The 16355-nt window shown below is 41.2% G+C and overlaps 1 protein-coding gene across 6 annotated transcripts in view; it reads right to left on the bottom strand.

Moving 5' to 3' along the window:
- LOC116979703 (rho guanine nucleotide exchange factor 4-like) overlaps positions 1 to 16355 on the bottom strand; it is a 361797-nt gene that overhangs the window by 301621 nt on the left and 43821 nt on the right. For all 6 annotated transcript variants that reach the window (XM_033031414.1, XM_033031416.1, XM_033031413.1 and 3 more), the window contains exon 2: positions 6189 to 6224. In XM_033031414.1, coding sequence (XP_032887305.1) covers positions 6189 to 6224 — 36 coding nt within the window. The remainder of the gene's footprint in view (positions 1 to 6188; positions 6225 to 16355) is intronic.

Genomic DNA, 16355 nt, shown 5'->3' on the forward strand with positions numbered 1-16355 from the left:
ATCTGTCATGCATCTGCCCACTCACCCAACCTGTCCAAATCACCCTGCAACCTCTGAACATCCTCTTCACAGTTCACACTGCCACCCAGCTTTGTGTCATCTGCAAATTTGCTAATGTTACTTTTAATTCCTTGATCTCCAGCCATAATGTAATTGTCTTTTTTTGCAGCTAGATGGCATGGAAGTGCAGGTTTCCAAAGTTATTTGCCCTATTCCAATTATATCCGACATCCTGAGCTGAATTATGTCTTTCAAGGTGGATGGATTAGAGCTATACAAGAGACTACAATTGCAATGCGCGGAACATGAATTGAACCACCTCAAAGGTTGTAGGGTCGGAGGATCGATTATATTTCCTCCATACCGGACAGGCCGCTCAGGAAACTAATCAGCTCAATAATAATTGGCCTTCTCTCCCTTACCTCCCTCCTTTCTCCAAGCCACCTGAGCATTTTTGGAGCCCCCCCCCCCCCCTCCCCTCCCAATCCCATATGTTCTTTTTTTTAATGTACAATCAGGACACCACACAACTCCTCTCCAAATGCATTCAACACTCAGGGCTCTCTTCTCGAGATTCCAATCCTGGTCAAAATCTGGACACCTTATTGTATTCAGCCATGTATGCCTCTCCCGCACGCCACCTCCAATAACATGATGTTGCAGGCATCCATTCACTTCAACCCTCAAGATTTATTTCCCTCCTCCAACGCTACTCTTTGCTGCTCTCAGGATTTGTGACACAAGAAACCCATCTCCCTGGCCCAAGGCCTGTCAATTAGACTGAGTGTGGGCAGTAAACTCACTTTACAGGACATGGGTGTCATTGGCAAGACCGAGGTTTATTGGTAGGAAAGATGTGCAGATGCTGGTTTAAATCGAAGAGAGACATAAAATGCTGGAGTATCTCAGTGGGACAGGCAGCATTTCTGGAGAGAAGGCATGGGTGATGTTTTGGGTCGAGACCCTTCTTCAGACTGATGAGGTTTATTGGTGCTTTCTTTGCAAGAAGTGATGGATTCTGGTGGAACGAGAAGCTGTTGTTTCAAACCACGGCTCAAAATACATTTACACTCAAGTTGTGAGTAACCTCTCACAAAGGCAGTTGGCAGGGCATTAAACCTTGGCCTTCCTAGCAATGCCATTCTATAAATGAATGAATGAATGCCAAAGTTGCATCCATAGTAACATGGAGCAGCTAAGATGTAAAGATATATTCACAAGCCCATTATTATTATTACCTCCCCTCAGACATTATAAGCAACTTCTTTGAAAATGCCTATGGACCATGAATTTGGGAGGAATCAGAGAGAGCCAAACATTCTTTGGTGAAAAATTCCAACCTGGCTGACATTCTATCAAATTTGTTTCTGCGTGTTTTAAAAACTCAATGTGTGAGATAAAATCCTTTTCAAAAATAGATCCTTGGCGAATCCTTAATCAAAAATCCATTGATAGATCTTTCCAGCGCATAGTGTTCTTTTTTAACGTTTGATAAGCATTCCCACCATTAGTCAAGACAGGGTTAAAAATGAAAGGATTAAATTTCTAGGTGAATAGGCATGAGAAGATGCATTACAGCCTGGGGACTAGTACATGCTTGATCCAGTCACCAGATTTCTTTCATTTTTTCCCCAAGTCTGTAGATTGAAGATGATTGACTATGTGCCTCACACTCATACAATCATACAGCGTGAAAACAGGCCCTCCAGCCCAACTCATCCATTCCGACCTAGATGCCCAATCTACGCTAGTCCCAAATTCCTGCATTGGGCTCCTATCCCTCTAAACCTTTCCTATCCATGTACCTGGCCAAGTGTCTTTTAAATGCCGTTATAGTATCTGCCTCAACTAGCTCCATTGGCAGCTCGTTCCATATACCCACCACCCTCTGAATGATAAAAGTTTTTTATTGAATATTGTCCTTCTCACCTTTGACATCTGTCCTCTTGTTTTGGATTCCCTTACCCTGGGTGAAAATGATTTATATACCTCTGTAAGATCATCCCTCAACCTCCTGTGCTCCAAAAAATGAAGTTCTAGCCTGCCCCACCTCTCCCCGTAGCTCAACCCCTCAAGTCCTTGCAACATCCTTGTAAATCCTGTCAGCACTCTTTCCAACTTAATGACATCCTTTCTAAAGCAGGGTGACCAAAATTGAACACAGTAGCCCAAGTGTGGTCTCACCAACAACTGTGTGACTGTAACATAATGTCCCAGCTTCTATACTCAATACCCTGACTAAACAAGGCCAATGTACAAACAAAAAACGTGTGTACTCCACTCCTCACTGCTGCTTTATAAATGTTGCCAACCTTTACATTCCTCTATGATCTCACTGTTCTCCAATGTTATCCTCTAACAGTGACTACACTCCCCTCACCTTACCATTTGTATTAATTTGGGCTATAATCTTTGAAACGTTCCCCAAACATCTGATTCTTCTCCTTTAAGATTTTAAAACCCACCTACTTCATCCAACCTAATATCTCATTTTATCCGCAGGAGCAGCAGGAGTTGGGCTGGTTCTTTCCCTAGGTTGCTTTCCAATAGTTAGATCATCTCATCACACAAAACCTCCATCCCTTGGAGCAGCTGAATATCAAAGCATCAACATCAAGATCAAATTCTACAAACAGGAATGAAATTAGGCATTGAAGCCTAGACCATAGTGTTCTGATGGAGTCACATAATCTAATTAAATCCAGTTGATATTAAAATTGAAGCTAAGAGAAGGATAGATTCTAATACTCCTTAAACCACGTTAAATGGTGAGGACCCAGCATTGTTAGTGCATCACACCCAGCACCCACCAAAGAGGTTCTCATGCAGGCAACACAGCTTGGTGCTGACTCAAAGCTGGCATCTGCATTCCCTTACTCCTTAAATGAGATATCATATTCTCTCAGCTCAGAGACTGATGGATGAATTCATGTCCTCCAACTGAGTTTCCAAAAAGACATTTTGCGGACATTATTCAAGTTTTTAGTATTAATTGTGATTCATTTTCTCATACCAGGTTTTATGTTATATTTCCAGTTCGATGATTCAGTTACAAAACTTGTATAATCATTGCTGGGCACTCCTGCTTAAGCATTGTTTTCAAACCTTATAGAAACTGAAACAACAGGAGAGCATAACTCCTCCATGCCATTACCAATGAAGGTGGTGTTGCCCATTTGTAACATTGTTTTTCATTCACCACTACTGCTATGTTATGAGCCCAGCAACAGCTTATGCCATTGGATACTGGCCTTGTATGCGTTAAATGTAACACAAGGCTGTACATCTACAATGTATTTTGCTGCAGGTCACATCAACTCAAGGTATTGAATGCTTTGGTCTTCATGCAATTCTCTCTCACAGTCACATGTTAAAGGTTAAAGTGCCATGCTCTAATCGCTAAACGTGCTTCACTGGCTGGTTATATTTAAATATACGGTTGGATGTCATTGGCCTGACCTCAAAGCCTGGCCTTCAGTCCGCAACTGGTCACATTCCATGCTGAAGCCAGTTGTACAGATTATATTTATAGCAAAATTACATTCTCTAGAAGACAATGGAACTAAAGTAGCCTTGAAGAAGAAAAGTAGTTTATAGAAATAAAGAAGATGGAAATGGGTTTGTAAGTCTATTGAGAAAGAGTGTACTGAAACACAACTTTGCTTGAATGTTTGAAGGTCATTGTGGCCACTGAAGAATATTTGGCTAGCACTTCTGTTTCTATAAACAAGGGATTAGAGTAACCGTGTGAAGCTACTTAAAAGTTATCAAGAGATTCACGCTGCAAGGACCCCACATTGCTGCTATCACTGCTGTCATTGATCTTTGATGTTGTTGGGATTGAATTTGCAACTGTTTTAGTGGGAAGCTCTTCCAAGAATAGAGGCTTCAATGTATTTTCATTCTGCCATCAAGCAATTAGCTAATGCTCTTAAAGTTACAGGCCGATGTGAATGAACAATAACCATGGAGTTCAAGTAGGTCAAGGCCTTGCCATTCCAAAACATTTTCAACATTTAATTGATAAGATTCACTGGTTGCCTTGAAGTCTGCCATGTCATCATAAGATTGTCAGCATAATCTTATACATAAGATTTCATTCTGATTCTCTGGGGGGAGGGGGGAGGGGGGAGGGGGGAGGGGGGAGGGGGGGAGGGGGGAGGGGGAGGGGGGGGAGGAGTCAGTGATAATGAGGCCATTAATGGAAATGTACTTTTGTTTCCTCGTGTAAAGCAGCATCTTGAACAAACTTTCTTTAAAACACGTGGAAAGGTGCCAGAAAACTACAGGTACATTCATTTTATTATTCTCACAGACATGAATAAATGTCTGGTTGTAGTTTAGGTTAAAGAGTGGGGACATATGGTGATTTCCTGTGCTCCTGGGATGATGGGAATGTTTGATTTGATGTATATTGTATGTCCCTTTCCTTAGGCTGCTGTTCTGGGGAGACACTATGGCAAAGAGAATACGCACAGTCCACATATTAAAAAAAAATACCCAGCCCCAATATGTCCTTCTCTTGCTCTATGCAAATTCATATTATGAATGTTCTTCAAATTATGACAATGAACACAGGAGGTGACCACTATGACCAATCAAGATATTTTAATCTGCATTTCCCATTTCCCAGTGTTCCCATAATTTCAACAGCAAAAAAGATAGATTGCAGATATTCCAACTATTTGTCAAGAACAGAGAAAAGTTTTCTAAACCCTTGCATCCCTCTTGCTGTCTAACCTGCAAAACTCTATGTGCCGTTACATGTGCCACAACATGGCCGTCACATTTACCACAGTTTGGTGTACAGTATTTAAAATACAACTACCTGTTTTTTGCACAGCTGTGATCCAGTGGCAGAACTGTATACGCAATTTTAGGAGCCCATTAAATGGTTGAAATATAGATGTCTGGTCTGATCTATGAATTTATCTGATTTGATGATAAATTTTCCTGTGAAGCCAAAACTCTACCTCAGTAGCTAACCATTGTGGCCCAGAAGGGGTTATCAGCAAACCATTGCTAATGCAAACCAATGCTAATGCAAATAAAAAAATGTAATTTTCTCACTAAAGACAGTTACTAAAAGTTTTTATTTCCAGGGTTGCTGAAATGTGCACTGGGTAACAAAACACTGGTGAACCAATGGAAAACAAAGACTGGCCAAGTAAACAAAGAATGAACAATGGCAGACTTTCAAGACATGGAGAAGATGGACATTCAAAGCTGGATTTCTATGGACACAAGGAAATACAGGTAAAAATTGCAAGGATAGGAAATCTATGGCAAATATCATGTGTAGCAGAACAAAACAGGGAGAAACAATGCAGAGAAAATTGCCAAAAACATTGAAAAACAAAGTGAATCGTGAGAAATAAAAATAGCTAATTAATTCAAAGAAACCTCAGATACACATAATCGTATAAAGTAAAGGAAGGATAGATTAGGGATAATGTAGAAAATCTTTTGACTGAGTAATTGAATTAAGGTTTTAACAAAAGAGGACGAGTGTCAAATGAGAGGAAGAGAGAACAAAAAACTGCAGTTGAGAATAAAAGTGTAGAATTTTCGACTTTTGTGGTTGATACAAAATATAACATTTAACTACATGATAAATTCTGAGTCAATTTGTGATAGACATTGGCAGGACATATTAAACTGATACAACTTAATATAGATAAGTAGTGAACTATGGACCCAAATTATACTAACTGATGGTGTTCAGGAGCAGAAAGCAGTACTATAGTGGACATGCAACCTTGTATGCACAAGGTGAATCCCAATAGCAAACATTAGTACCACATCTGAATGGTCGGTGTAGATCTCAATTGGCAAAGCACCTTTACTGAAGAGCTTGAGCATGCTTTTTAAAGTTTGGGCTCAATCCCTGTAGTGATGAACAAATCAGTTTTTATAAGATCCTTCACACACTGTAAGTGATTATTTTTATCATTGAAAGTAAATAATCACAGAAATTGGTGCCCATTTTACCTGACTTCACACTAAGTAACTCCCAACAAATGTTTCATACTCATTACAAATGTTGACAGCATTTCAGTAGAAACTAGGTGCACAAAAGCAAATATTGGTTCTAAGTAGGTTGAGTAGATGAAGGCTTTTGCATCAGAACGTAGAGCACACAAGACAGCAACAAACTCAACAGTAAAGGGGAAAAACAGTATTCTTACCTGGTGCTGGATAACTGTGTTTCTATCCAGTGCTCTCTGTGGGAGGAAATAAACCATGTCAGGTTTTCAGAAAAGACAGACAAAATTAAAGACACTATAGAAACATTGGACATTTACAATTCCCATTTTTACTTTCAGTGCCATGATCTGCTTTGACTTTATCAAAGTGCTTTGTCCACATCATGTTTGGCTGTTGGAATCCATTTGGCATACATTTTGACCAAAATATTATTTAAGGTTGAATATTCAAGATTGACAAAGCAAAGAAAAATAAAATTAGCTTCTACTTATATATAAAGAAAGAAGTCCCTTATAATTAACATACCACATAGGGAAATATTGAAATGGGAAAAAAATATGCAGGAATCAAAAGATTAAATACCATAACTGGGAAATGCTGTTTTGCCCCATTCCTCCAACCCATCACAAAATATCACAATACATGCAATGAATTACCTTAAAACACAATTATTGTTGGTGTGTCCATAAAAATCTTCAACCATTTGGTAATGAGATAAGTTTATCAGTTTCTGGTTAAAAGACAGTTTTCCTGATCTTCAATCTATTCCACGGGATCTTTAATATCCACCAAGGTGTAGATTAACATCAGGTCCAAAGGACTGGAACTGGACTGCTCCGTCTATGTAGTGTGAATGTATATTTTGTGCTCAGGACCTGGAATAGGGCTTGAACCGACAACCTTCTGGTTCGGAGGATAGAATGGTGCCAAATGAACCAAGGTGATGCTCAGAAGGAATGGTTTGCTTGTAAGCCAAGGCTCCTTAAACTGTCTCAATTGTGAACCAATGCAAAGGAAGATACCAGGACATAGAAAGTATTTATTTGCTAATTCAGCCAACATCAGAACAAAGGATTCTTACAACTAGCAGCTGTTTCCACTTCATGGTTGGAGCTGGATAGACCCAGACTTGTCAAGGACACTAGCTGTCTGAGTAAGATAAGGAAATCAATTTTATCGAGTGTTCTCCAAATAACTAGTATATGCAGTAAAACAAAATAAAGTAGCATTACTAGCACATGAACAAATCTGGCCCCAAAAAATAAAAGAGTTCTTTACTTTCTTTAATGGTTCTCAGCATGCATGCTGAAAGTGATTGTCTCTTTAAATTGTCATTTGCAGCAGTATGAGCCGCACTGATTTGGCAGGTGCTGAAATAGATGCAAAAGTGAGAGCTATCTTGGGTAGATAATGATTGTAATTGCATGTGCATCATCGTGGGAAAGTTTCAGAACGATAAAATTAGAACAAGAAATGAATCTGCATGTTTGAGATGCGAGAAGTGAAAAACAAACTTTTCAGAAGGTGTTCATAAAGGTTAAAAGTCTGAGAAGTATCTTGCTGTGACAACAATTTTAATGTCACTGATTTTCAAAATATAACAGCTTAGTTGGACCCGATGACTGAGGGATACCGCCATTGATCGTTATCCCATTGAAAACAATTACCAGTATTCCATGGTCAGACAGCCTTGCCATAGAGATGATGGGGAAGTTGATCAGGATGCTCACAGATTTATTAAATTCTTCTCCAGGATTGCAATCAATTAACTAGCTTTACACCAAAATAGTTTCACTGCCAAATGTATCTTTTCGTTTTAAGGAATATGTTGGGAGCGTGCTTCATGGAAACATAAATTCTGGTGGGACCTGGCAGATGCATTTGCAGCCAGTCCGAGTGCAGAGTGTATGTGCCAACCTGGACCCCTATTGAGATTCCCACCATAACACGATTCAGCCAATTTGATTCACTATGTTACATGAGTCTACATTACCATCACCTAATTCCCCGCCACCAACCACATAATCACTGGACCAGCCACATAATCACTGAGGTAGACAAGAGCAGGTCAGCTTTTCCAAGAATCTAAAAACATCAGTGATGATTGTTATAATATTCTCTACTCTCCTGGACAAGTAGAACTCGGGAAACTCTCAAGAAACTTGACACCACTCAGCAGCCAACTTGATTCGAACCCATCCACCACCTCTGATTCCCTCCCTCTGACAACAGCACAATGGGTACGGTGTGTGCCATGTAGAAGTGAACTGTTGGTATACACCGAGGATACTCCAATAGTACCTCCAAAACCCAATATCTTTATCATAATTTGAACATTCAAATAGGTACCTGGAAAGGAAAGGTTTAGAGGGATATGGACCTAACGCAAGTAGATGTAGGACTAGGTAAATGGGACATCTTGGTTAGCATAGGCAAGTTGAACTGAAGGGTCTGTTTCCATGCTGTATGCTCTATGACACTAAGTAGCACAAAGGGAAGCATGTGCACAGGAACATCACCATTTGCTGGTTGCTCCCCAAGTGAAAAGGATACTCAGTATCCTAAATTGGAACAATATTGCTGTTTCTTAAATATCGCTGAGACTATTTTTGAACCTCCACCTAACAGCATTATTCACCTGAAGCTTAAGAAGCTAGTTCACTGCTGCCATCTCAAGGGCATCTAGGGCCAGGTAATGAACGCTGGTCTTGCTCTCATCCCAAAAATGAATTCATAAATTAAAATGTTAAACACCCATACTTTTTTTCACATGGCTTCATGTAACCTGTTAAATTCACTTGAGAGAGATGATGGGGTCTTAGCTTCAAATTTGTTTCATTTGAAATGTGGTAATCAGAACTGCATCCAGTTCTCCAGCAGTGGCGTAACCAAAGTTTGATAAAGTTGTATCATGACTTCCACGTTCTTACATCCTGAGCCTTGGCCAATGAAGACAAACATCCCAAATGCCTCCTCACCACTTTATATTCTTGTGCCACTTTTAGGGATCGTTGAACTTGTCTACCAAGGTCTCTCTGTTCCTAAATACCACCTGGGCCCTACCATTTATGGTGTGGTCCTCTCTTTATTAGATCCCAAAATGCTTCACCTCATACTTAATAGGATTAAAGTCCATCGGCCCAACTCACCAGCTGGTTAATATTGTATTGTATTCTGTGACCACTCTCCCCATTGTCAACAATGTCACCAATTTCCAAGTCACCTGCAAAGTTCCTAATTGTATTTCCCACATTCTTATCTGTTATCGAAGTATAAAACGGTTACCAAGAGTTAGAGTACTGATCCCTGTAATACAGCACTGGTCACAAGGATCCAATCATAAAAATCAACACTCCACCATTATCCACTGTTCCCTATTACCATCAAGCTGCCTTGGATCCCATTGTTTCCAGACTTTTGAACCAGTCTTCCATGTGGGATCTTGCTGAAGGTGTTAAAATGTAGACTACATTAACTGTACTGCCTTTATCAAGGTAATGTGTTACTTCTTCAAACAATTCAATCAAATTAGTCAAACAGGATCTTCTATTAACCAAACATGCTGACCATCCCTGACCAATCCTTTATCTTCAGTACATTAATTCTGTCCCTCAGAATTTTTCCAATTACTTCCCCGCTTTAGACTCAATGGCCTGTAATTATTGTCAAGAGTCGAGTCGAGTCAAGAGTGAAGAGTATTTTACAGTCATGAGTCCCAACACAGAACAATGGAATTCTTACTTGCAGCAGCAAAACTGATATATAAAAATGGGTAAAACCCCTGTCCCACGGTACGAGTTCATTCCAAGAGTTCTCCCGAGTTTGCCCTGATTCGAACTCGGAGATTTATGGTAATGGCCACTCTTCGGTACTCGGGGCTCTCATGGACATTTTTCATCATGTTGAAAAATCTTCACGAGTCTTCCCATGCTTACCTGCCGTTAGCGAGTCTTCCCGAGTACCTGCCGTTAGTGCTATGAGACGTCCCTGAGCTCTGACGTACCCGCTACATTCATTCTCCGTGCTTACCACGAGTTTGATTTTTTTAAACTCGGGAGAGCTCTTGGAATGAACTCGTACCGTGGGACAGGGCTATAAGAAAGATCTGCAGATGTTGGTTTAAATCAAAGGCAGACACTAAATGCTGGAGTAACTCAGCGGGACAGGCAGCATCTGTGGAGAGAAGGAATGGGTGACGTTTCAGGTCGAGACCCTTCTTCAGACAAATACTGTAACAGACATAGTACTCTGTAAAACCCATGATAAACAACAACAAAAAGGTCAGTATATATTTTTTTTAAAACCCAGATAAATAGGCAATAATCGTGCAAAGTCAAACAAAATAATGTTCCCAAGTCTATATAGTTCAGAGCATATTTGGAGGTTGTAGTGTTTAATAGCCTGATGGTTGTCAGGAAGAAGTGTTAATCCTGGCTAAATTGGAGAGGACTTAAAAATGGGGTAAAAGCTTCAGGACTGTTGGGAGATTTGGTCAATTTGGAATTGTTCTCTGCAGAGCTGGGACAAGCTGTGAAGAGGTGCCAGTGTGTCTGGAGCTTAGATACAATTTGCAAACAAAGAATGGGAACATCTGCCAGCACTGTCAATTAGGTGCAAAATGCATAGAATGGATTGGATGGCTGCAAACCAGACATACGCCTTGTAAATAATTGTAAATAATGTTGCAGAGTTTGACTTTGCCGAGTGTTGATTGGATGAGGTATTGAGCCTTGTCTGGGTTTCCTGTAGATCAGGGTAAATGTTTCTAAGTTTGGCTTCCTTACGAAGTCCGTTTTGAATACAATGTATTGAGCTGTTGTATTATTGGGTATGGGGAATGTCTGTTATGTATGGGGTTAATCAATATCTGTAATCAGGTTCGGCCCCTCGAGGTCCCGGGACATATAAAAGTCCGCTACCATGAGATCCAGGGTCGATCTTCTAGGAGAGCGTTTGGGACTGCATGAACTTCTGGAGTGTCTCTGTCTGAGCGAGGCCTAGATGGCTTGAACAGGCAGACACGAGGATCGAACCTGCGGTGGGATAGGTACAGTAGTTGAACTGTTAGTTGTTTCAAGTGCTTGATTCAGTGTTTTTACTGAAACTAGACTTGGGGGAAGCTTAGAAACAAGCAATTTACAGAAGCTGCTTCTGAACCTGAACATTACAGTTTTCAGGCTTCCCGAAGGCAGGAGTGAAATGAGTGAGGGTGGTGTGGGTCTCTGATAATGCTGGCTACCTTTTTGTGGCAACGATTTTTGTAGATCTCTGATGGTGGGGAGGTCAGTACCCATGATGGACACTCTTTTCCAGTGAAACAAGTCATGAGCAGCAAGAAACTTGAGAGAGTGCTGATTTAATAATATCAGAGTAGAATGTATTAATCTAACTCTACATCATGACTCATGTCCTGATAGCCTTTCACCAGTCTTTTGTCTCTTGAATGAAGCAGTGAAAGAACACCCAAAGAAAGAACATGTCTGGCTTGTCATTCATTCTGCTGTTAGTTTGCTTCCTGTCTGAATCCATAGAGATTCAGAGCACAGTGAGTCATGCCCCACTATGTATGAACCTCTACTTTTTATGCTTCAAAACTCTGTGTAACTACTACACATTAAGAGAGATTGTGTTAATTATGCCCAAATTCTTTATAAGCACCCATCAGTTCCACTGAGGGGAAATACAGGGAGAAAGTTGTTCATAATGCTTGTATTCACAGCAGATTTACATCCCAAACACTTCATAAATGGAATGACTTTTTAATAAAGGGGACCTGTAGAAATGGCGACCTTTGAAGATCTCTTGCCAGAATTTGTATGCATATTGAAAGTTTTGCCTTTATATTAGATGTTTTGTCATGACGAGACCTCCCAGTCTGCTTTACAGTGAATGGAATGCAATGGAGTGTAATGACCATCGTACATGGTAGCTATGGTGGCTTGCTTGACTGACTGAGCATGGACATTATGGATCCTATTGGGTAAAATGGGAGACAACGTGTTAAAAGGGTGGGAGGAAACAAAATCTAACAGCGGGAAACCCTTTCCGTATTTGTCAGAAAGTAAGCTGATGGAAAGGAGGTACAAATTAAATGGAATGGAAAAAGGGAACGGACATAGGGCACATAATATAATGAACGAATGCTTCCTCTAAATATTCAATGACTAGTGTGTAAGCAACCTGCCCTCTCCAGGCTTAGGTAACCAAGGATGACTTTGTTAACTTGAATTCTTAGTTAGTTAAGATGCCTTGGAATCAAAATATAAAATTGCATTTATTCTGGAAAGGTGAGGGAGAAAGTAGGAGAGTGCACATGATATAGCTTAAAGTGGGGCTCATTTCTACAAAACATGATAAAGAAGGACAGGACAACAAACTATAGTAGAATTTCACTTTAGTACTAATGGAACTGATCATCTGTATTACACATAATATCTTGTGTAGCTGAGAATTCTTCTGTTGTTTTTTGAGCAGTTTGGAGGAACACCTTGTGACTGACCTGGACTGGGCACATTGGCTATCATCCTTCCTAAAGCTGAATTCACTTGCCCATACATTGTTTTTCATGTGATTATGTTATTAATTGTTGCAGTGCTTTGTCAACTCACAACACAGAGGAGTCCATTATACTGAACATAGTGAATTATACATGATTTACAGGAGGCCAAAAAGTATAGATTTTTATGTTAATAAAACATGACGTTCCTATCGAAAATAATCATACCAACAAGTCTTTGTGAAGGTTTAACAATAAATTGCAGACATCTTCATCAAAGAGCCAGTATCTGTATTAGTACAATACCACATTTCCTTCAGGGATATAAACTCTTCTTTTTGATCGATCAGTGAGAGAAAAGATCGAGACACTGCTAAATAATTAAAAATAATTTGGAAATTATATTGACTTCCTTCAGACAATAGTTGGGAGAGTTATTTTGTTGTTCTCAGCACCTCTGAAGTACAAATCCTTCTACCTTCTCTTTTGTTTCTGCCAAGCTTTCTTACCCTCACCATTTATCTTGCCCCAACCATACAGGCCCATTAAGGCTGATTTCTACATTATGAAGCTTTTTGAAAAAATAAACACGTGGAAGGTCCAAAACAAATCACGGCTTGTTCTACAGGTGTTTAAGTCATTTTTACAAAGTGATGAAATAATATCAGGTCACAAGAGAATACCTTGGCACAACCTGAAGCCAATTCCAAACTTAAACTGCAGCTAGCTCAGAACTTTTATGCTTAAATCTACTTTTGGGTCATTTGTTATATCGCTTATGTATTTGTGTTTCATGCTTCACTGATTGTTGTAAACCTTATATGCGTGTTTCATTTTATGCCACAACAGGAGATCTAAGAAGGAACAATGGAAAAACATTTGTGTCAAATACTGAAAGGATTTCTGGTGAGATGAATATTAAAATGGCAGTGATCCAATCAGCACATTCCCACTAACTCTGTTATTCTGTTTTTAATTAAATTACTTGCCACTTCAAACATATACGTCACTTGAAAAGGCAGCTTAAACATGTGCCTATTATAGAATGGGCTACCAGTATGTACCATCATAACATGCAGTATTCGCTGCTCATGTGACTTTCGTCTGAAATCCGCATGCATGCCTTTGTCAGCTGCACTCCATTATTCCAATACTTTCCTGGCCAGCTTCCCATCCTGTATCTCCTGTAATATTAAGCTTATCCAAAGTTGTTGAGCCCTAATCTAAACCTACAGCAAGTGCGGCTCTATACTGATCCCACTGCACAGCATTGGTCTGCAGTCTTAAAATTGAAAATTGTTCCCCTCGTGTTAAAGCCCTTGACATTTTCTTCATTATCCCTTCAACTTAATGCATTGTGTCAAATCTCTCAGAAATCTAATTCTTTCCAATTCTGGCATCACATCCTTGTGCACCTTCCTCTGTTCCATTACTGTGAAGGGATACTCTTAATCATTCCGACCCCATACTGTAAAATTCTCTTTACTCCTTAACCTTCTTGATCTCCTTCAAGACTATTCTTGCTTTGGTCAGCTTTGCTAATGTCACTTTATTTGGTTCTTTTTTTTCTGGTCCTTTGAGTTTAGTTTATTATTGTCACATGTAACAAAGTTCAATGATTCAATGAAAAGCTTTATTTGGTTTGTGCTATCTAGTCAAAAAGACCATTCCTGACCCAAAACCTCACCCATTGCTTTTTCTCCAGAGATGCTGCCTAACCCGTTGAGTTACTCCAGGTATCTTTGGTATAAACCAGCACTTGCAGTTTGTTTTTTTATCATTAGTTTAGTTTTAGGCATACAGCAAGGAAACAGGCCCTTCAGCCCACCTAGTCCAGGCAGACCACCAATCACCCATGCACTAGTTCTATCCTACACACTACACATAAGATACAATATACAGAAGCCAATTAACCTGCAAACCTGCATGTCTTTGGGATGTGGGAGGAAACCAGAGCACCCAGAGGAAACCCACGCAGTCACAGGGAGAATGTACAAACTCGTTACAGACAGCACCCGTAGTCAGGATCGAACCCGGGTCTCTCCCACTGTTAAGGGCCTGTCCCACGAGCATGCGACTGCATGCGGCAAGCGTGACCAAACCGGAAGCGGGGGCCACGCGGGGGTTGTGCAGAGGTCGAGTGATCCCCGTACAGGACCGGTCCCACCAGCATGCGACTGCATGCGGCGAGCGTGACCAAACCAGAAGCGGGGGCCGCGCGGAGGTCAAGTGAGTGATGTGAAGTTCGAGCGAAGTCCACGGGAAGTTTGCGCATGACGCGCGGCATCAAGACGCTGCGTATGCCCGTCGAGGCGGTGCGTACGGCCTCAATGCGGCTGCGTGCCGGCAGGCCGTTGCTGCGCGGAAATTTTGAACACTGTCAGTTTTCCGGAGCCCCGCGCGATGTCGGGACCAGCTCCGCACAACTCCATACGGCTCCGGCGATCGAAGTGGGACTGGCCCCGCGAGGCCGTACGGCTCAAGCGACCACGTTAGGTCGCACTTGCCGCATGCACTTGGGTGTCATTTGGCGTCATTTACGTGACAGGTCGGTAGTGACTGTTGTGCGAAAATCATCTAGCAGTACGACAATCATGAGGGCCCTGCATCTTTTGGGAGCCATTTGCGATGTCATTCGTACTTAGTCCGATCTCCGTGGCAAGGATTTTCCCAGTGAAGAAATTTCAAAGCTACCCGCGTTTTATACCCAGGTGGTCACGTGGTGCAGCGTCCAAATGACGCGAAAATGGCGCGCCGACGGTGCATGGTTACGGACGTAGATGCATGGTGACGCATAATAAATGAGCATAGGCAATGTTCGTGCGTCACCATGCGGCACCATGCGCTACACGTATGCCGTCAGTACGTCAGCGTACGCAAGGGATACGTCATGCACGTGGCGCGCGAGGATTTTGAGCAATCCAAAATCCTGGGGCGCCATGCGTTACCGCGCGTCACTTCATACATCACGACACGCCAACCAATTTTTAGGATGTCGCGTAAATGACGCGCAAATGACGCCAAAGTGGGTCAGGCCCTTATGGCTGCAACTCAACCACTGTGCCATTGTACCCGGCAGTTCTTTGTTTTTACATGATTACGATCAAGCCACCCACAATGTATAGTTAAAGGATGAATGGTACAACATTGAATGCAATAGAAAGACCGATAAAGTCTGATTGAATATAGTTCAAAGGTCTCCAATGAGGTAGATGGGAGGTCGTCATTTATTATTCCTCTCAGTGATGGGCTTTAGGATCTAATTTGACAAGGTGTGGCATAAAAGCTGAAAGTTGGACAGTCTATTGCCATCAAAACCTCATATAAGTATTGTGAAGTTGATGAACATTCAATTGGAAAAGGGTCTGAATGGGAGGAACTTGCATGTTTTCAGATCAGTTACCTCAAGTTACCTATTCACTGCCTGTCACAAACTGTAAAGGTTCTATAGCTTAGGCTTGAGTATCCTCTTATCAATGGGCAGCACGGTGGCTTAGTGGTGGAGTTGCTGCCTTACAGCGCCAGAGACCAGGGTTCAATCCTGACTATGGGTGCTGTCTGTAAGGAGTTTGCACATTCGCCCTGTGATTGTTTGGGTTTTCTCTGGATGCTCCGGTTTCCTCTCATGCTCCAAAGACATACAGATTTGTAGGTTAATTGGCTTCGGTAAAGATTGTAAATTCTCCCTAGTGTGCAGGATAGTCCTTGTGTACAGGGATCGCTGGTTGGCCTAGACCCAGTGGGCTGAAGGGCCTGTTTCCACACTGTATGTCTAAACTAAACTAATCTAAGCAATGTGCAACTTCAAATCTTGTCACAGGATGAAAGATGGATTGGGGGACTCTCAAGCTGAATTTCCAACCCTTTGCTT

This window comes from Amblyraja radiata, chromosome 13, assembly GCF_010909765.2.
Source record: "Amblyraja radiata isolate CabotCenter1 chromosome 13, sAmbRad1.1.pri, whole genome shotgun sequence".
Taxonomy (NCBI): Eukaryota; Metazoa; Chordata; class Chondrichthyes; order Rajiformes; family Rajidae; genus Amblyraja; species Amblyraja radiata.